The 26,830-nt window shown below is 35.5% G+C and overlaps 2 protein-coding genes and 1 long non-coding RNA gene across 3 annotated transcripts in view; 2 read left to right on the top strand and 1 right to left on the bottom strand.

Moving 5' to 3' along the window:
- The window catches only part of TMX3 (thioredoxin related transmembrane protein 3), a 29,085-nt gene extending 26,165 nt beyond the window's left edge, over positions 1-2,920 (top strand). Inside the window, exon 16 of the mRNA XM_021530884.3 lies at positions 1-2,920. Coding sequence (XP_021386559.1) covers positions 1-267 — 267 coding nt within the window. The 3' untranslated portion in view covers positions 268-2,920.
- The window catches only part of LOC146768354 (uncharacterized), a 27,689-nt gene continuing 3,049 nt past the window's right edge, over positions 2,191-26,830 (bottom strand). The window contains exon 2 of the long non-coding RNA XR_014952844.1: positions 2,191-26,830. This exon is cut by the window's right edge and continues 2,034 nt beyond it. This is a non-coding gene — a long non-coding RNA (uncharacterized LOC146768354).
- Positions 5,888-26,830, top strand: part of LOC146768355 (protein-glutamine gamma-glutamyltransferase 5-like) — a 32,515-nt gene continuing 11,572 nt past the window's right edge. The window contains exons 1-3 of the mRNA XM_085571892.1: positions 5,888-23,697; positions 26,023-26,202; positions 26,513-26,755. Coding sequence (XP_085428018.1) covers positions 23,691-23,697; positions 26,023-26,202; positions 26,513-26,755 — 430 coding nt within the window. The 5' untranslated portion in view covers positions 5,888-23,690. The remainder of the gene's footprint in view (positions 23,698-26,022; positions 26,203-26,512; positions 26,756-26,830) is intronic.

Raw genomic sequence — 26,830 nt, forward strand, 5'->3', positions numbered from 1 at the left:
TCTGTGTTCAAGAGTTCACCACTGCTGGGATGCTTTCTCTTTGGGTTACCCCTGGGGGTCATCAGCATCATGTGTTATGGAATCTGCACAGCTGATACAGAGGGAGAGGTATTTGAGCATGAGGGAGCTAAAAAAGAAAGTGGTGATCGAGAACTCACAGATGAAGGCAGTGAGGAAGAACAAGAGGAGGAAAAGAATGGAAAATACACAGAACTTTCAGATGGAGAGCTTAAACAGAAAGACATTATGGAAAAGAAAAAAGACTAACCTGTTTAGCCAGAGAATTCTCTAGAACTTCCAAATAGATTTATTTATTGGCAGTTGTCATTTATTGGTTATCTCCATGAAAGAGGATAATTTTATCTGCATAATGGTAGTTTTGACTTGCATGTATTCACATTTTCTCAGAAATTGACGGAAAAAAAATTGATGTTCTCTTAATTGTCCTTAGTAGATTAACAAAGAGCAGTTTAAACTGAAGAAATTTTCAGGTACAATTCTATACCATTTTTGTAAGAGTTTTGAATTGTTCATTTCCAGAACAGAGATAATGTTACTTGACCTTACTATATGTGATGAACTCCTACTAATATAGCCCAGCTATACACTGATTCATATAAAATTAAAGCTGAAAACAAGGAAAGAGCTGTAAAGTGTTTTAGGCCCAATAGCTAAAGACAACTTAAAAGTTTCCTAAGAAGTCACATGTTCTACCTGTTGCACATTATTAGGGGAAAAGAAAACCAAAACATCAAACTTTTCTATTTTCTCAAATTAAATGTAAATTTTGGGAATGGTGCCATGAAATAATTATTATCAGTCAAGAATGTTTACTAGTACAGGATATGGGAATTATATACTAAGTGTTTATTAAAAATATTGGAAAATTATGTTAAAAACCTTTTAGAACATGATTGCCTGTTAATTACTTTTTGTGAGTGCTTGCACACCTAGAGTGCAAAAGATCTGCAAGATTTCTGAATCTGCAGCACAGCTTGATAAAGGAAGACGTCAATATGAACACCTTCTGACCATTTGTAGAACTCTCTGCCAAGCTTTTTGAATGGTGTATATTTATTTTACGATGTTTACTTGAGATTATTATATATCTTTGAGATAGGTAGTTTTGTTTGAGACTGTTGCCTACTCTGAAGGAGGGAGTTAATGGAGTTTAATATTAACATTGATAGAGATTGATCAGTACAAAGCATTTTTGTTACCTGTTTCATCATAAAAGCCACATTTAATACAAACCTGTGACTGCAAAAAGGACTTAATTTGTGTCCAGGGCTAAAATTCTCCAATGATAAGCTATGAAGCAGCCCGTGGCATCAATGTAATGGAAAGTACCACAAAAACAAAACTTGTATTTTTTTGCTTCAAACTATTCATGCTGGGTTTTTTCATTTTATTTGTCTTTTTTTTTTTTTAAGGGTATATAACTGTATAATACAAAATATTATGTCCTCCTTATAAGGCAGCTTGATCACATGAGAAATTGCTATGCTGTAGCACTAAATTAAGGAATTTTAAATAGTAACCATGAGTAAGCTTAAATAGACAAGTTCTGTGTTTGAGTAAATTTGATGATGCTGTGGAATCATAAGCAGGGAAATGTATTGCATTCTTTTCCCTGTGGGAAAGTAACTTGTTTCTTCTCTTTAAGTAGCTTGGATCTCTGACCTGAAAGATTTTGGTTATCAAACAGTATAAACAGCATGTAAAGAGATTAGGAAATTTTTTTGGAAAAATTCCATATCTGATTATGAATACAAACCTTTTCCTTTTTGAAGGAAAGATTATGAGGTCATAGAACACTAAGTAGCAGGTATCTGATACAGTTTTTTCCCCCTTGTTTTCTCTGTTTTCTTTCTATGAATTGCCTTTTAAAAATTTCTGTCATTATAGCCAGTTGTATATAGTGACTTGAGTTTTCTTGCTTTTTGTTGAGATTTTATTTTTTTGGTAGAACCTTTGAGAGGTGTAGATTCAGCATATACATGAGGAATAGGTGCTTAAAAATGTGTTTAGAAAGGGATAATGGTATTTTGCTCCTGAGCTGTTTATTGAAAAAAATTTAAAAATCACTTAATGAAAAACTTGTAAATTTCTTTGGACTTCTTCACAACTCAGTGCTGATAGTCAAAATATAGGACTGTTAAGACAGTAGTATGGTTTTTTTGTCTCTTTTCTTAAGATTTCAGTACAGATCAGTTGCATATTTAATGTTGGCTCAGGCTGGAAACCTGCAGCTTTTGACTTAATAAAAAATCCTGAAATGGTCACTGGGGCCATGCTGTTCCTTCTCTGGAGTGTAAAGAAAAAAAAAACCAACTAAGTTCTGCTGCACTGCTAAGAACTGTTTCAACATGGAGCCTTCTTTTTTTGTGGTTATTTTTGTTCGTATTTATAATCCTAGTAGCTGGTTGACTTTCTGGGAAGTATTCTGAGATATGGACCTGAATAATGATAAATACTGTGGAAGAAACGGATCATACTGGGATCTGTTCAAACTGTAGCACTTAATAGCTAGAGTTAGGAGGAAAGCCTGTATGTCAGTCACTTCTGAACTCTAATATATATCAGATTTTTCAACAGAACTGTTGAAAATTAGACTTGAAATGTACTGCTGTTTTCATCAAATCCTTCCCCCAGATAAATTGAACAAGTCATGAGGAGAAAAAAGGGGGACAGGTCATATACTGTATGTCAGAAGTAATGTGAAATTAAAGTGTTTGATGTGGTCACTCAAGTAATCTAGAATGCTGTCTGAGGAGGGGCATTTTCTTTTTTTTCTTCAGTCTTTAAAAGGTTTCTTAAAGCAACTTCACTGTAATAACTTTGGATTCATAAAATAATGCTGCTTTTTTAAGTCAAGTGTAAACCTTTTGTTTTTCTGTAATAAAAAGGATTTTAAAGAGCCTGTTTCCTTTGGATTAATTTATAGTGTCAAGTTTAGATGTTACATGTTGTGTAGGAGGCTGTTTCCTGGGATATTTGTTATAAGTGTACTTTAGGCCGCCAGTCATGGCAGTACAGAAATGCAGCTGGTATTCTGCAGGATTTTGAAAATAGTCTCTAGAGGTAGGAGTTTATATTTTCTAGTCTGTGATTTAGTGAACACTCTAGCAGTATAACACAAATTATTTTCAAAAAAAAGTTTAAAATGCCAGACCTGCAGGAGTTTCTGTAGCAAAGGGAGCCTGAGTCAGCCTGTCCTAGCTTACATTTCCTTCTGGAAGCACTTGAGTAGTCTTGGCACTTGGACGTGCACAGTCTCATGCTGCTCCATTGGTTACCTGGGCTGTTTTAACAGCTCTTGTCCACACTGTGGTGCTCACTGCTTAAAGGATGGGAGGATGGCACTCCAGACATCTGATGTGATGAAGATGGCACAAAAGTGCTTAATTCTCATGAAGTACTTAAATAAAAAGTTCAGCTTATTCAGTTTTGGTCCAGAACTAATTTACCCTGTTTCTCTTTTGTCAGCACGTTTGGAGAAGCAATTGTGTTCGGAGGAGTGGGAGGGTGGAGAATTGTTCTGTTGACAACCAAAAGCTCAAGTCAGTGAAAAGGGTGCAAAACCAGAATGTAGTTCCCTTAAGCTGTTGAAATCTCCTAAGACTACAGATATTTCAGGCTGTATTATCCCGTGTCAGACTGCTACTGTCTCTCAAATCTTCTTGGGGAGCAAAGCCACTTTCTGCAATTTTGTTCTCATCACTGAGCGTATCTCTAACAGATCGAATCACACCAAGCTGTGACACCTGATACTGCTGGAACCAACAAAGACAATTTTGACACTATTGTGCTGAATGCTTTGCTGGGCTCCTGGAAGGTATTCCTAAGCTGCCTAGGCAGTGTGCATGTTCCTGAAACAATTCTCCGATTTCTGAAATTTTAACCATTTTAAAGGATTACTGCAACTATCCTGTATACAGCTTACTGACATAAAGCACCATTTAGCAGCTGATGTGAGATGTCCTAGTTGCTAGCAAACTTCCTTCTGCTTATATACTGAGGAATAGAAAAATGCAGGGATATCAAGGATATGGAGACTACAAATATTTTACATAAAGCATTTTTGAATGGAGAATTGTGGCTTTCAGCAATAAAACCTTTGAAAAGAGGCAAGGAAAACTAAGGTGATTACTAGTAAGAGGAATAAAATTTCTTTGTAGCTCAGTTGCATGGTTGGCGTAGTCTTCATCTGAGTTGATGACTGTGATGGCCAAAATAGTGGGTGATTTTAGGCTGTCTTGAGTTAAGAGATGGAAGCTTTGCTAAGCTCTGTGGCTGATACGTGAAGGGGATGAAAATGTGTAGACAGAAGTAATAGGAATGGGAGAAAGGAAGGGAGGAGGACCATATGTTTTTATACCAGTGTTTTGTGCTATGAGCTATGTTTAACATAAACTCCCACTGTTATGCATGTAAATCCTTCCAAAAGAAATCTTCTATTCTTTACTTACTGTATAGAGAGCCTTTGGCTGTTAAATTTGCCTGCCATACAGCAAGTAACATTTCTACCAAGTCAAGGCTATTTGTGGAATTTGTGTTTATTTTTTGCTGTTTCTCCACAGAAATGTACACCCCAGGTTACTCAAGATACTTTAATGGTCATCATTTGTTCAAAGCAAGACCCGAACCCCAACTCTCTTTTGTCTTAGGTTGCTACATCTCTACTTTAAAGGAATGACAATTTGTAGCATACTTAAATTTGTGCTAAGGTGGCAACTTCTAGTCTTAATGCTTTCAGGAACTCAAGACCTAATCAATAATGTAGGATGTGTATTTTCATCTTAAAAAACTGGCTTGGATTTTTCTAAATGAAAAAAAAAACGTATATTGCAATAGTGGCTGCAATTTTATTCACTTTACTTGAATAGTAAATGTTGACTCTTAATCTAAAATATGCTGTCCTGTATACACTTTGTCACAACACTAAGAGAAAACAAAAAGACTTTATGACTTCAGTACCTAAGTTTTTAATCCCCTACAAAAGTAATTATTTCTTTCTTTTGCCATTGAGTCATTTTCACTTTGAACTGACTGTAACTTTTCTGTTAATCTTCCCTTTTTTTTCTTAGCATGCTTTTATGAAAGCATTTGTTTATTGTGACAGCATCCTTTACTTAAAAAATTTAAATGCAGACTGGATGGCCACTGGGTAATTTTGTTCATTTCCTCTTTGCTTTTATAAAATATGTCTTTTTTGATCTTAACTTTGCATGTTGGGCCAGTTGAGCTGTTTCTTTTTAGTGCTTCTTGCAAGATGAGACAACTCATTAAACATATCCTGTTGTACTCAGATTGATATTATAAACTACTCAATAACATTTTCTGAAAGCAGACTGAAGTTGAAATAAAATAAAATCCCCATACAAATACTGCTATCAAAATATCAGACTGTTTTTGTGCGACATTTTTAGAGATTATTTTGTCAACAAACTTAAATCTTCAAGTCTCAGAATAGCTTTCTTGTCCCTGAACAGAAAATTTGGTAGAAATGGTGGCCGTATGGTAGACTGCATCTCAAAAGGGTGTAGATGGTCTGTATAGAAATATAAAATTTCTAGGAATGACATTCCAATGTGAAAATAAGATATCTTCTATGCATAAAGTGGAAGAAAGTTAAGGCTTCCTTCTTTTCAGTCCCTATGAAAATTAAATTTAAGGGTATTTCCTGCAGAAGATGGGAGAAATACTTGTTGGCCCAGACAAGCCCTTGCAAATGCATTAGTTGCTTCTAAGATGGAGGAAGAGATAAATTGCTGTCAGCAGATTTTACATGTAAAAGCTGTGTCTGGCTCCTGGTGAACAAAATAATTGCAAATTATGCTGTGCCTACATGCAAAATTGTGCTTTATGCAAATAAATTGAGCTAAACCTTGAGATGGCATTGTTATGGTACATTTCTTCCCTTTTGCTTTCCCATATTTAAAAAATACTTTTTTTAAAAAATGAATGCACAAGGATTATATATTTTTAAGTTTTCATGGCTCATTTATGAAATCCCCAAATTCTTCAATTCCATCCAAAAAATGCTGTGGGTTACAAGACATGACTCAATATATTGTGGTGTTAAGATTTGTATGATACTACTGTGAGGTAAGATCAAAAGTGTTTTGGGAGTGGGTTGAAAAAGAGGTAATATTTTTTAAAAGGCAAATAAAGTATTATTCTCAGTTCTTTTGACAGAAATAGCAGAATATGAGAAATTCTTTTTGATCTTTAAGGAGCTGGAACCTTCTTGTATCACATTGTCATGATTAAAAATAGATTTCTTGCAGAGGAAGGGTAAGTAACACGATTTCTAGAACAGGATTTAAATGAAGATGTGAATCTGGAACATAGTGTATTTCTGTTTTTACACATTGCATGTGTGTTGTTACAGTTTAAGTGGTCTATCTTAGGAAAGCTGTCAGTGCATTAATGTGAATCTGTGTTGGGTTTTAGTTTCCAGAGAGCACCTGGAATTCAAGCATAATTCAGAAGCACAGGGTTCTTTCTATGGGCTGTAGCTGCCTCAGCTTCAGATGTCAGAAATCTAAATGCTAAGATACACTAAAAATAACACTTTGAGTTGCTCACTTAGCTTTGCAAAGTCTCAAGCCATATGAGGAAAATTAATCCAACTCAGGCATTGTGTGTTAGCTAATGGAGAGTGATTATCTGTGACTAAAACAAACTCAAGAAGAGAAGTTGCAAGCCTTCTTTTGGTTTCACAAATGGTGGTTATGAGGTGGGAGGCATTTTTCATCCTGACATCCTTAACTGTTATATCTAAAAGGTGTGATCTTGGCTAGAAATGTGCAGCAAGGCTCATAATGGAATGAAGTTTGCAATGAGAGCTAAAGGTACAGTGATCTTGAAGTAAGACTATTCCTCATGTTTAGCTGCAATGGAGGCTAGGAAAGAGTTGTAAAGTAAATGCATAATAAAATAACGAAGCTTGTAATATCCATGTTCAAATGATATGCTACTCTACCATGCCAGTCATCTTTAGTGTTAATAAGCCTGCAGTTGTGTCAGGATATGATGCACCTTGTTTGGTAAGAAAAAGGGAAGTTTCCACAGCACTGGCAGTTCTTTTCACTTCTTCCCTTTGGAAGAAAGAATACCTGCATGCTGACCCTTGGTGTGAATTAGTGCTGCTGATCTCCAAGCCAGCTGCTTTTCTCACACCGTTTCCCAGGAGCAGGAGCTTGACTACACAAAGCAGCATCTCCGGTGAGCTCCAGCTTTGGTAGCCAGTGCCACACACGTGTGGGTTGCCCCATGGTGGTTTTCAGAAATTGAACAGGAGCCAGAAAAGTGATGGTGGCAGAGACTTTAGGAACCCCAGCTTTGACACCCAGGATATGTGCTGCTGTGGACAGCTTTAATGATCATCTGAAGGCACAGGGGAAAGAGCGCTCTAAACACTTCAAAAAAGTCATTGCATTGCTGTGATGTTGTATCATAAGGTGAGGAAGAATACATGAGGTGCAGAAGTGAGCAGACACAAAAGCCTGTGGGACATTTCCTCTGCTCAGGCCCAGGCATGCTTGTTTGAAGCTGGGACAAGGCCACTCTGTTTTGGGGACAGCAAGTTCATGATCATAGAGGTTGGTCTGTGCCTGTTGGTCCTTGGGCAGTGACTTTGCCCTGTCATCTTTCAATTAGAGTGTAGACATGCCATGGAGCATTAAGTTCAGTTTCTGGCCATCTTCCTTTGACATGAAGTGCAGTTTTAAGTGAGTTACTTAGGCCATAGTTTCATTATACTGCAACTTTAATGACAGTGCTGGCTTAAGGAGTTTCTATCCTCATACCTTTGTAGACTGCCCTTCAAATTATGGCCAGGCAAGCTATTGGAAAAACAGTGCTGTGAGTAGAGCAATGAACTGATCCAGGTGAATACAAATCCTTGGACAGAACACTGTGGCAGCATATGAGAGAGCAAGAGTTTGGAGGAAGCAGCAGAGTGGGAAACATTTTAATGGTATTTAATGACAAGCTGGCTGTACTGACTTAGATATTTATTTTGCCCTCTACTTGCTCCTTCCAGAAACCAAAGGTGATTTGGCCACGTCCTTACAATGAAGGAACCATGGGTTGCTATCCCAAGATCCCTTTTTCACTGGTGAAGTCATATTGTTTGTAATGTCTCTTAACGTCTCCTTTCTAGGAGAGAGTTAAAATGGAAGATTAAAAATCTGAAACCTTATCATGTTAGGCAAAATGCATCTTTAAGGGTAACTGGGTAAGAGTGGGATGCACTGAGTATAACTGGGGAATCGCTGTCACAGGGATAAGATGACTCACTAGTTACACACTTGTAGACAAATTCTGTGCATTTCAAACCTTTAAAGGCCTGAAGTCTGAGACCAGACTCGGCAATCCATTTCATCTGTGCATGCCTACCTATGCAAATAACCAAGAGAAGCATGAGCTACATTATAAGAAGGAACAGGATTTTCAGATTTACATTTTAAGAGAAAAATTTGTTTCATGAATAGAGAAAACACCTAAAAGAATTCTAGACCAATCCATCTGGCATGTAGCAATTGCAAAATTTTTTTGTAATAATTTTCTGAGAATCTAAGAGCTTTATGAGCTGCACAGATTTAAGGACTGTTGCAAGAGAAGGTCAAATGAAAATCTCAAGTGTCTGAAATGCTTTAGTTTGAAAACACTTTCCAAGTTAGATGAGAACAATGTGGTTGTAACCTTGAAGAAGCAGAGGAGACAGTACCAAAAGTTATTTATTTTATACTCCTGGTAACTTGACAGAAAAGGAAAAAGCATCTTTAAATAACAGTGACCAGAGATATGTGCTTACCCCTCCTTGTGACTGAAAAGACCACTTTCTTCAACCAGGTGATGCCTGTTATATCTAGCAATTTATTCTTATTTCTTTCACTTCATTTTCCCATTGCTCTAATTTTCTTTGTCTCCTTTTGTATTTTGCATTCTAATTCTTTTACCATCTTGTTTCCCCTGCCTTTTCCCAAGCTTTTTTTTTTTCTTAGTTTTTAATCCCTCATTATTTCTCTCCCTATATAATAGCAGTGATAATATATATAGAAAAAAAAAAAAAACACTGTAACAATAAATAGTTAGAAATCTTCATTCAGGCTACTGTGTGGCATCTCACATTGTTTCATAAGGATTTTGATTCCTTAGTGGTCCAACATGCTCAATATTCTAGAATTGCTCATTAATTTTGACTGGCTCAGTTGAACATAATGGGCTATTTTATTATTAAAATAAGATTAAAACTTGTTCCAGGTAACTTGCATATTTCAGATTGAACAGGTTTTCATGCAGTACAGGAAACATGTTGTCTTTGAACTTTTTGCTTAGGAATTACCACATTTCACTCCTATATTTAGAGAAATAGACTTTTATATTTGCTCCTTTTGAATTTTTGCTGCACTTAATGCAGGATTTAAGGCTCTCCTTCAAACATACAGATAAGCATTTGCTGATTAGTTTTATCTTGAACTTGGATGATAAACGTGGTCATGCAAGCTACTTTCTCCCTAGACATTTATTAATTTCCATGATTATTGTACAAACAAACTTACCTGCTACTGTTGTTCATATAGTTTAACGTTAGTATCAGCAATTGATGTCCTGTTAATTAGAATATGTATGCAGAGCATATATTTTTCAGATTTAAAAAGAAATGTAGGCTTTTGGTTTTTTCTTCAGAGTCCTTTTCTTTCCTCCTTGTTTCCTGTTTTTATAGTTTTGAGTGAAATCTAAAGAAAGAAGATGATGTGATATAGAAGGGAATCATTTTAATGTACTGGCACAGTGTCTGTAGAAAACACAATGGTTACTGTTGAGGAGTTGATGTTCTCTTGGAAGAACTATATTAACTGAGCAGAACTAATGTTCTTTGTTTTTCCGGGCTGCTGTAATGGTGCTCTGATTCTCAAATAGCCAAAGTGTGTTAATGGCAACCTCTTTCTCCTTCCCCTTCTTTGTTAACATAGATAGAAACAGACTGCCTTAAAAACAAATTACTGTGTCTCGTGCAATTGATAAGCCACAAGGATAGTTCTCAGAATGAAAAGATCTCATTTCCCTTGTTTGAGATATGATCAGTGTTTATGTAGTATTTACAGGAATAATTCCCAATTATTCCAAATTATTTATGCTTGAACAGAACTATAATATCTCTGTGGATTTTTCAAATGTTTCTACCACTGTAGTTTATTACCTTTTTGCAAGGTCATTTTTTTTTGTGAATTGCTTGTTTAACAGTGGTATTGTGTTAGCAAACTTCTAGTTGTGCAAGCCCTAAATTTCTGTGCAACCTACGGAAATGCAACAGGAAAAATTACGATTCAGCAAACACTGTCTTGTAGAATGCAACCCCCAGACATCACAAAGTTAATTTGCCTGTATTCATTAACTCTTAGGATTCAGACTGCTAGTTAATGTACTTTCTAGTATCCATGTCTGCTGCAATGAGGTGAAATGTTATTTTTTTTATGGTGCTGTTTAGGCTATGCCATACCCCAAGTCTCTCAGAAAAAATTCTATTAACTTGGTTCTGCAGCACTGTCATTAAGGTCTGCTAAACTGTGGTTCTTTGAAATATTTGAACCATGATCCTGGGAGATAAAAGACTAAGGTAATATGTAACCTAAACAGGAGTTTATCTACAGATTCTTCAAAGCAAAATAACCTCTCCCTTTCAACTTTCTAAAACACTACTGGTTGAAACAGAATTCTAAACTAATATACTTCACTCTCATTGCTTTTGCATTCCATTTAACAATCAGCACCTTAATGCTTTTCTAGAATAAGTTGCTACATAATGGTAAATAATCTAAATTTATAATTATATAGTCTCCATATAGCTGCACAGTTGCTATAAAATGTCTTTACATGTGAACAGTGAAAGCAGAGAAACAATTGAACTGCCTTTAAAACTGAAAATCCCAATAAGAGACAAAATATAAAACTTCAAAGGAAATTCATCATTATAAAATAAAATTTTATACCTAGATCAGAGGTGTTACTGTTACACAGGTAAAAATTATCATGCCCCTATTTAAATTAATATCTATGCCTTTCCAGTTTAATATATTCATATGAGGACAATATTAAAGCATCGTTTAAATTATCTATCCTTTAAGTCTTCTGAGATTCAGGAAAAAAATCACACTAATGAATAAAAAGCAAAAAAGATTATAACTGTCAGTCATTTGTATAATTCAATTTTCTAAGAGCATATGATTCAGTCACTAGGGAGATTAATAGAAAAAATATAGATTCCCCACCCACCCCCACCCTGAAAAATACTTTTAGAATGCCATGGGAACATCTCTGTAGTTAACACTTCACATTTTTTAACAAAAATTTAGACAGGAATGGACAATTGTTTGTGAGAACAGACCATGGAATTTAATTGAGATTTCAAGTCCTAATCTTCCAGCTATTTCTCTCTGTTAACATGGTAATATTAATAAATACCAAGTCTCTGAATCTGTGCGTTAATGTGAGATGTTAATAATCAAGAGCCTAAACTAGTCTTCCTAGTTCAAGGCAACTGCAATATAATTGAATATTTAGAAGTAATTCAATTGGGGAAAAAAACATAGAAAAGGAAAAAAAAAAGAGAATTCAAATAATTATGTGTTAAAGTCTTTTCCTTTAATGTTTTCTCTTTGCAGTGTTCTAGCATTCATTCATGATTCCCACCACTCAGAAGAGTCACTTTGTGACTCTTTAGTTAAAGTCAACCAATAAAACCCAGAAGTTGCTTTTAATGCTTTATGTTTGAAAGTAATTGGTCAACAGTTTAAATCATTTATATAATTAGTCAACTGGTCAACTGTTTAAAATTCTAACACATATTTGAGAGAAAGATAATTGTTCAAATATCCTACTACTCAAAAGGGACTACATTGCTACAAGGAATCACAGGCTTGATTCAGCTCTAAAATAGTTCCATGTGTTTAAGTTAGGATTGAGTCAAAGTTGTAATATTAGCTGTAGAGATAAATTATCTGTTGCAAGCCGTTTGCATGATTTTTTAAAAAAGTTTTCAGAAATGCTTTGATTACCCACTTCAGCTGCCTTTTGAGTAATCCAAAATAATACCTTTCTGTAGAAAAGTTATGCACATAAAATGGTGCAAATTTGAAAATTACTTTTCTGTGCTTTTCCAAGTGGGCTTACATAATGTCAATAATGATGCTATTTCCAAACCAAAGAAAAGAAAAAACACAAATTCAACCCTATTTTTCTTTTTTTCTGAAGCATGACTGTTGTAACTCCTTGCATTTGGTTTTACTGTTGTGACTCATCCATGAATATGCTATTTTTCTCCATGCTGAGATACTCTTCAGGAGTCTGTATTTGGGATAGAGGCAGCAAAATAAAGTGGGTTATATTTAGATGTTTGTTAAATTTAGTATCTTTCTCCTCATACAAATTCTACTCAACTTAGTACTTTAGTATGTGAATGTAGGCATTTCTAATATGAAGATACTCTGGCCTGTTTTAGAAACATTTCTTATGTAGTGCACTATGTAATTGTCACAGAACTGAACTTCTGGGACTCTTACACTATATTTTCTTCTAAAAGAAAACTTTTAGAGCTGTCCACCAGCTTTTTTTTTTTTTTTTCCAAATATATTTCAAAATGGTAGAGTGTGAGTTTTTTTCTGAGTACTCAATAGCTCAGTATGTAAGATATTTAGGCAGTTCTTCACCAAAATAATGGAATACCAGTTTAAAAGAAGCCAAGAGCCTTATCCATGTAGATGCCTGAATGCTTTTCATAAACATGTCTTAGGTCTGCATCATGCTGATAATACATAAATGTTAGCTACTTTGGCAATCTGACCATAAACTCAGTATGATTTTTGTGTAGGAACTCCTGGAATGACAAGAAAAACTTTTACTTTCCATGTGACTCCCAATATTTTCTGCTTTAATGCATGTTTTCTCTGCCTGTTTCACTAATAGGAAAAAATAGAAAAATTCTCCAAGGGACTGAGCAATGCACTAGCTGAGATATGATTACACTTTGCCTATTTCTTTTGTAATAGTTAAGTAACTAATTAATGGTGGGCAAATAAGTTATCAAATGATTCAAAAGTGTGCCATATATGCCTTACTTGGCTACATATTTGCACTTCTGATATAACAAATAGTTTGCATTTTATCATGACATTAAAAAAAAGGCATTTTATTCTAGTTGTGTTTAGATTACTTTTTAAGCTGTGTTTTATAATAATTCTTAATAAAAAACTGAGAAATTATAGTCCAAATTAGAGTATAGCAAGCACTCATTTTTTAAAATAAGAATGCAATTCTTTTCTGTTTTATGGAAGAGCTTTTATTTTTTATTTTTTAATAAACTTCTTAATCTATTTAAATTTGTCTTAAGGAAAAGTCATTCAGGTTAATAATATGTCTAGTAAGAAATAATGCTATTTTTTCTGTCCTTTTTACCTAACTCTTTTTGCTCCAAGAATTTCTGTGTATATCTTTAAATGAACTTGAAAGACTATAAGCTGTTTCAGAAAGTTAACTTGCCAGATATAGCCAAACTTATGTAAATTTTATATCATACTGATTGATTGTCAGAACAAATACTTTTAAAATGTCAGTTCAGTAGCAGGATACAGATTTAAATAATTTAAATAGAGATTTTTCATTATATAAACAAGGATTGAAATATGAACATGATAAATTCATATCAATAAACACTGAAGTGCAGAAAAGAATTATCTAATTTTCAGCAGATTATAAGTGACTTCACAAATAAAGTGTAAATGACTTATAAAAAAATGAATATGGTTCATAACTTTGTCATGATTTCCACCAACTCATAAATACTAATTGAATATGTATGGGAAGAACCATGTGAAGAATATATTTTGGTCAGGGGTATAGGCAGACTTTGAAGGATGTATGGGATTTACTTATTTAGAAGATCTAATAAATCTGTTTCTCAATGTGGAAAGTCTAGTGCAATTTTTAACACAAAAGGGAGAAAATTGGGCAACAGTATACATTAGAAAAGACTGGTAAATTGTATATGTGTCCTAATGTAATATGCAATCTATAATACATATATGTCCATTAAAAAATGGTTAAAGAAAAAAACAAAACAAGCTCTGAGATCCAGATCAGCCCTGATGTTTTCCTAAATTGGAAGCTCTTTGATGTCATAATGAAAGCAATGGAATTTCAGTACAAATATGTAACCTGTTCTGCAAGAGTGATTTGTTGACGGTGGTAAATGACAAATGTTAGATAGATGTGCTCTTCAGGTGCTGCCAGCCTGTTCCTTCTGCACACAAGGCTTTTATAATGTGTTTGCCATTCCTTACACACAGCTAAATGGGAATATCCCTATAATTACAGTTTTGTGTGTCATCAAACATCTGAAAAAATATATATCTCTGGTTATTGTGTTGGGATTAAACCGTGGGCTGTGTGTTATTAGCTTGCTTGTGGTGCTTAATGCAGATTGTAACTACATTGTTTGTAAATCTTGCATAATATCCTAAACCATTATTGTTCTTGTCCAGTGTCCTATCTATTATCATACTTTACTGGGGTTGTGTTTAAATTATATTGTTGTGGACTTTTATCAGTTTTAAATGTTTATATATCACGAGTATGAATAGCAGCCATCGCACTTTGGGAATTTCTTCAACGTGAGCAGTAAAATGCTCCAGGAATATGTACAAACTGGTTTCATCACAGTGAGGTTATGAAATGCAATGTGTGTCTTTGTGTCTTAACATGCCTGTGGTTTGTATGCAGTATATTGGCTTAAGAAATACAAAACCTGAAATGCACTATTGCTTGGCAGAAGAAAAACAAATACTTGCAAGGGAAATAGTTTTGAGTAGATTTGATGACATTTATTTTTTTGAAAAAAAAAACAATAAAAGATTAATCAGAGTATTTAGAAAAGAGGAAAGCATTCTTTACTAAACAATCTCAATCCTGCTTTGCTGTCATCATGTTCACAATTTTTGTTCTCTTTCTGTGCTGATGTGTCTTATGTTCTAAAAATTCTTTTTGCTGAACATTCCTGCCTCCAAAATAAAAGTGACATCATTATTGTGGTGGCCAACAGCTGGCCTGAAGGTCTCACAATTCTCAACAAGTTCCAAATTAGCAGTAGGTAAAAAAAAAATTATTTACATTGGAATGTGTTCACCCATTGAGGGGAAATTCACCTAGGCTTGCCATACTTGAGATTAGAAAGAAAAAGGAAAAGCTGCTTATTTGATTAACAATATGATTTTTCACTGAAATTGTGGAGAGGATAAAATTTTGCCATAAGGACTTTAGGGGTAGGTTGCGCATAATTTGAAAGATAAGAGCAAAAGTCACACCTACACTGTTAGGTTTGAAGCAGCTTTTCCTGTATATCTGTAGTCTGGTTCTCCTAAGTCCCAAGAAAATGTTACGGTTACTGGTGTGTTGGTCATGTAACACACTGGTATGTATCACTCAAAAAACTGCAAAGAAGGTACCAGTTGCAATTGGTACTGTTAATTGCAAAATAATAATAAAAAACAATTATAATACCAAGAGTTGGTAATAGTTACTTAGTTAAATATTTATTTGACACCATGACATTAAACCAAAACCAGCTCCAGATTTCATATCCGTTAGGTACTTTTTTACCTGTGCCTGTAACAAAAATCACTCTTGTTCTCAGAAAAATGGAAGAATGAGGCAGCCTGGGAAGTCTTTTCCATTCCTCCTGGTGATCAGTACGTGAGCAGCAAAAATTGGTCTGACTAGAAAGTGGAAGGTGATGGTTATTCTAAGGTAGTTTCAGAGAGATATATATCTGACCTCTTAGGTGGTATTTTAAATTATTGTAGTAGTAATACATACACTGCTACATTTTCTGTGAGATGGCTTTGATTCCTTTCACTCCCTGTAATAAGGATAGTCTGTCTAATACAAAGATGTTTTCCCAGGTCAGTAAAGAGGAAGAGATTTGTTACCAATAAAAATAACAAGATTAATTAGCTATAGTTGTTTTCTTTTCCAAAGAAGCACAAAGAATTGAAACTTTGGCATCACCAGGCTTTCTCTTCTGAAGGAAGATGACAAAGTTTGGGGCTGGTGAACCAGGCTGATGACAGTCAATACCCACACCCTTTGTCATTTTCCTTTTAATGATTTACTATTTGGCTGATCATTAGCTGGGAAGAAAAAATGTTTCCATAACCATACAAGACATCCAGGTTCATATCCCTAATTACTATTCTTTGGAAAGATGACAGGGCATTTCACTGTAATTACTGCTCAGCTGGATGTGTGGTTATGAAAAAGAACTAATTTCAGATTATTGTATGGGCTGGTAGGATGGCACTCTCTAATGTGTGATGTTTGAAACTAGCAAAAAAATAGACCCGATATTCTTATTGATTTCTGTGTAGCAAAATTAGTTGCCATAGAACTTGTGAGTACTCAGTTTCCTTGCACAGAAACTGAGCAACTTGATGTTAAAGAAAAGCTTTAAAACATAATTGAGCTTGGTTAGACTATGACATTACTGAAGGCAGCTGTATTAGTTTAAAATGCAGCAAAGCAAAGTTATGGCTACTGTCACTTCAGCAAGCAGAGAATCCATGCTTGTAGGTAGCATACTTGCCCAAAGCATTTTAGTACGTCCTTAAAATGCAGTCATATTTAAAAGCTGACTAGAAAAACTGGAAGGTGCTGCTTGAAGTATGTGATATCTGGGTGTGTAGGTGTCTCCTTGCTTATTTTTATGATGCAATTGAGTTGTCATTCCTCTACTTTCATCATCATGAAATTTTGCTCAGCTACATTAGGAAAAGTTGCCTGTGTACAGTGGGGAACAGTACATAGCCAATAATTTCTGAACTACTGGTCATCTTGGTATAAAAGAACGCATATTCAGTCCTATGCTATGTTTTTCAATGTGTGAAGGAATTTCATTAAAAGTTGCGAAAACAAATTCTCCATGCCAATTTTCAGGACAAAACAGAGCGTGGCAAGTGTAACTAACACCTTACACTTGTCTAAACCCTGTTTATTGACCTACTTAAAATTCAGTCCAGTGAGCATCATAACATTATATACTGCATCTTGCTAAAAATCTCTAATCAAACAACCAAAACAGCTGTCTTCCTGTGAATCCTTAATGTCTTTTGATGGTAAAAATTAATGCTGAATCAAGAAAACCTACACAAACTTTTGCCAGAATACCTGCACTGGGTGTATGACAGCTTACTGAATAACATCTGTATATTGAATCTAAATTAGCTAAAATAGTTTCTTAATCTTAAACCTTTCTTAAAATAATCTTGTAAGAGTTCTTGTATCTTTCCATTTTGAAGATGGTAGCACCTATATAGTCCAATAGAACATATTAATGGGTATTTTGCTTAGTAAAACTTATTTAATATAAAATTAGGTGTGTATCAGAAACTATTGTAGAAAAGATAAAATACTATGAAATGGTCATGTTAAAATCTGATTGTAGCCACTCTATGTTAAGGTGCTTTATGATGCCTCATGTGTCACCACCTATGACATCAAGGATCCTCTTGCCAAAAGGCAGACACCTCAAAGCAGGCCAATAATGTTTATTGCTGTAAAAGAAAGCCTACTGACTCAGGAACTTCTAGTAAAGGGAGAAAAGGGCCTTCAAAGAAAGGTCTTGGTGTTTGTGTCTGTATGGCTGGATTTGTAAAAGAGCTGGAAATATTTTCTGTATCATTCTAAGACTATGTTTGTATGCCATGCTTGTACAGGAGCTGGAAGTATTTGCTCCTTTATATGGAGAGACATCAGCTCTGTTCATGCCAGTCCTGACTTATGTTTTGACCTTCTTTAATACATTGCTATTAGTGGTTGACGTGACCTGTCTGTACCTTATGACAAAGTAATGAACTAGAAGTAAAAATCTGTTGCAGGAGAAGAGTTTGAGTTGGATGAGCAATCAGAAGTGGAGTGGAATCTATAACACAGCTAAAAAAATACATAAAAATGCTTCCATCAAGGGGTAACAATAGCTATTGCTTTGGTTTGTGCTACTGCCCATCTCTATCTAAACCAGCACTTCCAGCTCCTTGCCCTCTGACACTTTTTATTCAGTGTCTTGTGCTGTGTTTATACTGGTGAAAACAGAGCTCCATGTTTCACTAAAATCAATTGCTAATCCCCTACTATTGGGAAGACTCTGAAAGCTCTGAGACACACACCATCAGAGCAATGCCTTTGATTGGTATTCCAGCAAATGTGTTGATTTGTCTGCCCAAACCTGCTGTCTAATTAGTCCTGAACAAGCAGAGCAAGAAACCCCAAAGTGACACCAGAGCTTGTAAGTGAGTTAATATGCTGTTTCTCATTGTAGAAAGTGTGCCTGTACATGTTCAAAAAACAAATAAAAATTGGGGTTTGCATTTCTGATACAAGGCGTCTTCCTTACTCTTCATACATATTACTGTCTTCTTTATAAAACATATTGTGTATACATGTAAGATATCTACTGTAAATATCTGAAAGGGACAATAATTTTAAGAGTCTGTCCCTTTTAATTTTAACTCTATTTTATCTTCTACTCCCAACTGCTTAAAATAAAACCAGATGATAACTATATATTCTTAAGTTCAAAATCAGCAGTGTGTGGAAAATTTTAGAAATCTTGAGAAAGTTACATCAGTCAGATGTTGAATTAATTATTGGAATAAAAGTATTTCCTCATCTCCGTTTTTAACATTAAATAGTTCCCAGCTGAAATCAAGAGCTCTTTATATTGCAAATAACAATACCTGGGACTCGGTTTTTTACTGTGATGAAGACCTGTAATTTGGACCTGTGCCCCAAGATGTTGAACTCTTCTCCTATATAACTAAATTTTAAACAAACGTCTACTAAAAATGGATTAGAGGAGAAAATGGATATTTTTAAACAACAAACAAGCTTCATTAAAAATTAAAGCTTTAATTAAAGAACAGAATAGGAGCCAATTTGCATTCTTCCAGAGAGCCTCATATCTCCTATGATCCAAACTGTTAAATGTCTCACCTCATTTTATTCTTTCAACTCCCACTGCTCAGACTGAGTCTCTTGCAATTAACATTGCTTGTACATGTAACAGATCCATGGTATCTACTGGATTGGTGGGGCAGTTAGACTGGTGGGTTGTAATCACAGGCTGGGTGATTTATAGGTTTCTCTGTGTGGGAAAGTTACTGCTCAGTGAGCTGAGGTTTGAATTTACAGTAGTGTTAGCTTAGTCCAGCTCCATTTTTAAATATAGTTGGGAACAAGCTCATTTGAAAGTGAACTTACAGTACTTAGAGTCAGTTACCTGGCAAATTACTCAGCTATAAATTCTAGCTTCGTTTGTGAAAAGGGGCTGGGCCCTTGGTTTTTTGGGTTTGTATGTTGTTTTGTTTTGTTGGGTTTTTTTGGAAACATTTTTTTTTATTATAACCTACTAATTGAAACTTATATAATATTTATGGTTGTATTCTATTTAGTTACCTGGTCACTGTTGTTTCTAAGGTACATGGATTAGCATTTTACCTCAGTTCTATTCTAAATATGTTGACAATATGCCTTAAGCACAAATGATGTTGCCTGCTGTCATGAGGTACATGTCCTGTAATTGACCTTTCTGAATTCTGCATATACTGCAACATTACACGCGTATGTGTGTTCCTCTTCTGCACCAGAGATATTGAAAAAACATCCGACTGCATGGAGCAAAATAGTGGCTTACACAGTTAATGGAAACCCAGTAAAGAGGCTGAGACAAAAGAGCAAGTAGCTCCACCAGAACTCCAAGCGATGGTCCAGCTTGGATGGGGATGGGAGCTTCCTTGAAGGAGTTTTGGTTTCTTTGTATGAGGACTGGTGGTTTCGTTGTGTCAGAAACCACCTATAATTATTTAATGCTACTAATTTCCTCCAGCTTCTAGAAAGAGTACATGCCAGTGCTTTCAGGCTCTTTAATGAAAAGCAACTTCATTGCAAATTAATTAATGAATTTTAAGAAACTCTGGGTGTGTTCTGTGACAGAGTTCATATTAATTGCCAGCCTGTAGTCCTTGTAATATGAAAGTTCTAAATATCAGATGTGGATCCTAACAAATGTGCTTATTTTAGAGTTAACCTGTGGCATTTGATTTTTTTCTTCCCTATCCCCTTTCCTTGTTAGACATGAATATTCCCGAACTCTCAGGATCAGAGGGTGATGCCACTTAATGCTTTCAAATACACTATCTTGACAAGTATCTTTTTACACTGTCAGTCATTGCTATAAGATCAACTCCAGGTCAAGTGATCAAAGGAATACAATTATATGACCAAATACAAAAAAATTAACTTTAGGGCTGGTTGTTGAAACATGTATAAGTTGAAAAATGTTTTTTAACATTTTTCAACTGCAATTACCCCAGCTTTCCAGTAGATGACACTTTCACCAAAACACTTTCACCAAAATGCTTTCACCAAAACACTCAGTTCACATAATTTCTGATTCCTTCCTTTTCCCCCTGTTGAGCAGTCATTTTGTGTACCTTTTTCGTGAAAGGATTCTTGGATGCTTGATTACTGCAACCTCTTTACTTTTCACAAATATATTAGTGATGCAGCGGATGCCATTTACAGGTGTTCTTTCTATGATTGCAATGCCCTGTTGTTTAATCCTTACCCTCTTCTGGTGGTTTAGTGGGTAATTGAAAGCTTTGGAGGTTTTGGACCCTTAGCAGTCCCACCACTTGACTTTGTAAATGCTTATCATGTGTCAGTTTATTGCAACATAAGTAATATTTAAAAAGAAGACCAAGCCACTGTGAAACGTAAGTATAGTCTTACTGTTGTAAGGCCAACGTCAAGGTCATTAAAGAAACTTAACAAACTAAGTGGCTTAAATTCTGGAAGTGCCAAAATCTTCATAATTATGCCATCTTGCAAAATTTTCAGGCTTCCATCAGCATATCATCATCTGCTTTGTATATGTCAGAGAATTTTGGATAAGATACGGTAGTAAGATACTGTAGTAATCTCAAGGACAGCTTGTGTGAATGATGAGTAAAGTGTGAGGGAAAAAGATGGAGGCAGAGGGAAAAGCACTCTCAGATGGGACCAAAGGATCATCAGCCTCAGGAGGAGGCAAGCTCACTGTCAGGCGGGAAGGGGAACTGTTTCTATTCAGGAGGAGACACTTTGGACAGAAGTCAGCAACCTGCGTGGAAGTCAGCAGCTCGGACACATTGGAGAGGCCATAAACTGAGAGGCAAAACCTTTCTTTGAACCATATCTATGTTTCTTGCTTGTACTCAGTTTCCCATGGCTCCTTCTAGGTGTGGTGGCCTTGTTGCACGGATGACCCGAATGCAAGGAATTATGATGCAGGGCTTAGCAGGCAAAAGGAGTAAGAACAGACTGAGTGCATAAAGAGAGCCAGAACTGTATGATTTTCTGCCTTGTTAAAGATTCTTACTTTAGGTGCATGAGGCTTGGGCTTGAGTGAGAAGACCAACTAGTCTGATAGCTGTGAGCTGGCAGCAGCAATTGGATGGCTCTGCAGACACCGATAGGCAGGAACTTGGGTATCTGGGAGGCTTTGCTTTGGGGCTGGGCATCTATATAATGATCCTGCAGAGACAGATAGGCACCAAAGCTGCTTCAAGGATCTAAGCAAGCATACTTACTAAAGCCAGTGACTCATATCCATACAGAAAGTGTTCTTCTCCTGATTCAGGTCTTTATTATTTTAAATGCTTAATTAAGTCTCTTTGAACCCACAGGTGCAGCCACTTACTGATGCGTATTTGTTTTCTTTTATTTGTCACAGGCTTTCATTTACCAAGATATTTCAGTCAGAAGAATTGAACTAGATTTGAGGGGATTTCAATATATATACTTGAAAACTATGACCAACGTTGGTACTCTTCTGCTCTGTTCTCTGGATGCAAGTCTGTGCATCTGCTTCTAGGCAGGTCTCTGGTGGCTGACTTGAACTCTAACATTCCCATTTTGCAGGCTGATTGAAAGTTGATTATGTGTGTATGGCTGCTAAATTATTTCTTAGAAAAGAGTGGTTTTAATTTTCCATTTTTCAATAAGTTCAATTTTAATAGTCAAATAGCAAATACTAAGAAAAAAATCTTTCAGATATATAAGAGGTGAATGAACTACTTAGGATTCAGACTTTTTTATGTCTGTCTGCTGACTAGCCAAACATTTATAATTTTCAAAATATGAACACACTGAAAATTACATTCACTTTCATATACATCAGTCATACAAACTTTTTTAACTGCTCTCTTCCAAACCCACAGTTGATGTGCTGATTTTTTCTTTGCTTTAATTTCTCTGAAGTTATTTCACAATACCTGAGCTGTTAGGTTATGCTTACTAAGTTATTTTACTGTTTGTTAAGCTTTTTCATTTCATGATTTCTTAAACCACTGTCTAGAATCCAGGAAGTTATGCAAATCACTGAACTTCAGTCACTGTGTCTGAATCTTTCTATATCAATGAATGATTTTTGTGTTTAGCTTTTCTTGGTTTGGGATTATTATTATTTTTTTTTTTTATTTTAGGGTTAGGGTTTTGTTTTTTTTTTTCAATCCAAAGAATAACTTTGAGGGATTCAAAAGATAGCTTATGGAGTAAAGCTTGGCATAGAGGCATAAAAAGGATAGGAGGAAACTAGTAGCACATGTTTGTTCTGGTTTTGCCACAAAAAAATTCAATCCATGTCTCCTATTTGCTGGCTAAAGTACTCATCACCGAAAGTACAAAGAGAACACTATTGTGGTTGTTTTGTTTTATTTTATTAAATATGCCTGGAACCTAAATAAAATAGCACAATTTTTGTGTTAAAGCATTAACATGGTTTTTGTTCACAGATGTTGTTAGAAATGGTTTTCAAAATTTCAGAAGGGAGGTGGAGTAAGTTAAGCTGCAAAACTGTGTGCTACAAAATAAATACATACATAGCATAAACAACTTATGTAATTTTTAGGTTAAATTTTATTGTCAACTTCAATGCTCTCTGCATATTTTACAATTTAGTTGGAAAAGTTTGTAACTGATCATTTTTGTTCTGATCTCCCCTTGGAGGGAGTACTGTGCAGACTGTCTGAAAACTGGGCTTTCTGCTTACATTATGCTAAAAATGTCCACTGCTTATCATATTCTGAGAGTGTAAATTCAGCTTTAGTCTAGTGTTCCTTGTTTTCCATAGCTGTCTGAAGATCTCTAGCCAGAAGGGAACAGTAGGTGTTGGAATTTATGGCAACTTTGGATGGCTACAAATAATGGCTTACCCTGAAATGTGTTTAGATTCATCCTGGCTTTAAAGTATTTTTGAGACAGGTCAAGCTGTGGGACACTGAGAGCACTGTGCTACAGGTGAGGTTACCAAGATCTCTTCCCTCCCTTCAGCCAGAGGACTCTCCCTAATAATGCTGGAAGTTAAAATGAATCATTTATGAGCATCAGTAGACACATGGGTGGGGCCTCTTTTAAAACTGGTATTTTGTTGATGCAACATGTGTGACGGCCTCTTAGTTCTGAATATAAGTGTTACTGAGAGGAAATTAGGTTGGTTGGCAGAGTTCAGCCAGACCTTGCAGTACGTCTTGCTGAGGAGCTGATATCTCCACCAGTACTGTGCTTCAGATACCAGTACATGTAGAAGAAAAATGGAAGGTAAGTGTCTTGAAACTTCAATATCCTTTAAACCAGGGCTGAAAACAGAAACAATTAAATAATCATGCGTACAGACCTAGAAAATTGCACATATTTTTGTGTAGGGATTACATGTATGTTTGGATGTTCTTTGTGGATGTAGTGAGAAAGGGGAAAAAACAACTTTTGAAAAAAAACTACTATGAAGAAAAAAGAGAGCTATGGAAAAGATTTAGTGAAACAACAGCCAATTCTGAAAATAGGAAATAGCATGGAAAAGAATAAATTTTATTTCCAGCATAAGTTACAGAGTGCTAGCTTTCAGTATTCTCATGCTAGAAGCAATTATTTTCCAATGAATATCTGAAGTATTCTTTCTTGAATGAAGGAAGAATATGAATTGATAGAGAAAAAAACTGTGACTGGTATTGATGGTCAGGTTTCTACCAGAGGCAGAAAACCAGTAAGAAATGTGAAACTGAATTGCCTTTCATATTTTTTCCAAGCTGTCTTTGCTTAAGAAAATAATCATTAGCTCCTTTGTGATCCAGTTGCAATACTTAAATCTGATAAGCAAACTGTGGGCTGACTTTAGAGAACTTCCCTGGGAAATGTAATACCTCAGCTCCCTGATGTTCCAGTTCAGCTGGATTACTGGGTGGATGAAGAGTAGTTGTCTTGGTTTATAAACACCTCCAGAGACCAGGCAAGGATCAGGTTCTTTCAGTGTTCTTGACCACAGGAATTTGCCTTGTGCGCTATAAGTACTTTCTGTTTGACCAGAATACTTTGTGTTATGGTTGACAACTCTCATTAAGATAGAAGATTTTTAGTTCAGTTCTGTTGCTTATTGTTGTCAGCAGGTATGTTGTATACATGAGCAATAATGATGTAATGCACTTGTGTGTTTTTTGCTTATTGTTGATCATGTGCATATTTTTATCATGGGTAGCACCCATCCCTGCATTTTTTTGCTGATCTCTGTTGAAGATCTGAATGACCAGTGCATGACCAAGTTTAAATAGTTAGATAAGAAATAAGATTATTTTTATACAAGAAAACCAAATCAGAAAAACCTGCCTTTGATTTTTTTGCCTCTTTTCAACTATAACACACCCCCTCCCCACCCCACCTCCTCCCCAATTAATTTAAATTATTATTTAATTCAGAGTGTGATCGTGGGAAACTCCACTGTTTTGTGTTAAAAATGTCCTGATCCCAAGGACTTAGCTATGAGTCTCCCCTTGTGTGGACACACCCTTGGTACTGGATGGGAAAAAATATTTTTCCTTAAATATTAATTCTGTAGGTACCCATATAGTTAGAGAAGCTGCACTGTTAGATTTTTCTGTAGGCTTAGTAGGACCAAACGTAACCCTTTAAAATTATAATAATATACAAGACTTTGTACATCAGTAAGCCAAATTTCCAAAACTGCTGAGAATCTGTGGCTTCCATAATCTTCAATTAGAAAGAAGAAATTTGGAAAATAAAAAGTTGTATGCAAATAAGTAAAGATGAATGTTGCCACCCATCCTTCTGGCACCAGTGTCATAATTACTCCTATTAAATGACTGATATGCAGGCAGGATGCCTAAAGGGGGAATGAGCTGAGATTTTTGTCAACCTAATCACAGCATCTGGGATAGATTGTCAGCATTTTAAAATGCCACAATTTGTGAATGTTTCCTTCTCCATTAAGTTCCTCAAATATATCTGCAAACTTTTTTAGGACTTTGGGAGCGCAGACTGAGACATTTGCATGCATATTTAAAATTATTTTAAGTTTTGGATATATATTTATGCATTTTTTTTCATAAATCATTTACAGTGCCATGTATTTCAAATACATGCACATTATCAAGTATTTTATTTATTCTACTTAATTTTTTATTTATTTTATTAAAAAACCCCAAACATCTTAAATGATAGCATGTTCAAAACTGTAACTGTCTGTAGACAGCATTATAATGTGTGGAGAGAATATTAGAATGCAAAGACAACTTTTCAAGTAGACATACTAATATTGGCCTTCAGCATCAGGTATTTATAATATAATCAGGCACTATATAAAAGAAGTGAAACTTGTAGCACAGCTACAAAAATCAAACGGTTAGACAAGTTTCCATCTGCAAGCTAGGAAAGTGGTGAACTGTAAAGAACTTTTATGGATGTACGTCTCAATTTCAGTCTTGCTGAATTTTGAACAAAGCCTTGGATGAATTTTGAAAGAGTTATCTCTGTCATTCATGGTTGTCTCCTTTTTCATTTAATCTTTACCACAGTCAAACCTGGGAACTTAATTATATGGGGCTTTTTCTCTGTGCTCCTTTCTCTGTCCTGCAGTTATTGAGCTGGGAGAAGTCGACTTGAACTGTCCTTCCAACTGTCAAATACATAATACCCATTTCTTTGGAGCTGACAGACAGATAATAAGGAGAGGGCAAGCCTTTAGCTTTTATGCTCGCTTCCAAAATCGGGAATGGGATGACTCCGTGGACCAGGCTGCTTTCACCGTGGAGACAGGTAGTCACTCCCAAACACTCTGTAGACTTGCCTAATCCTTTGCTGATTAATAATATTTCCTATAGACTTCAGAAGACTTCTTTCATAGTCTTCATGTTCCCATAACCTACTCATGTTCCATGAGTACTGCCTAAATCAGGCAGTTCTTCTAATATGTAAAGTTTTCTCACTCTGCTAGAGATGTGACAAGTGAAAAAGAAATCCACCCTTGGGATCTTCGCCTTGCAAATGATGCCTAAGCAAATTACCAGCCTTTTACATGTGCTTTGTTTAGTAGTCTGATGGAAGTGGTTTTTATTTTCCTGAAAAGGCCTCAGACCCTGTGAATCAAATGAGACAAAATGCACCTTCCCAATGGGTAGATGTCTGGATCAAACCTGCTGGAGTGCTTCCTACAAAGTTCATCAGCCAAAATGCATCAGTATCAGCGTGTTTCCTCCTTCCAATGTCTGCATTGGCCGTTATATTCTCAATATGCAAATCACATCTTGTGGTCACACATATCAGCGGTGTCTTGGAGATTTTTATGTCCTTTTTAATCCTTGGTGTGCAGGTAAGAACTCTAATGACAATCAGATTGTTTTAAGAAAACTGTTGAAGATATTTATTATTTAGCTGGTGTGTAAAG

The sequence above is a fragment of the Lonchura striata genome, chromosome 2 (assembly GCF_050655825.1).
Source record: "Lonchura striata isolate lonStrDom1 chromosome 2, ASM5065582v1, whole genome shotgun sequence".
In the NCBI taxonomy this organism is placed as follows: domain Eukaryota; kingdom Metazoa; phylum Chordata; class Aves; order Passeriformes; family Estrildidae; genus Lonchura; species Lonchura striata.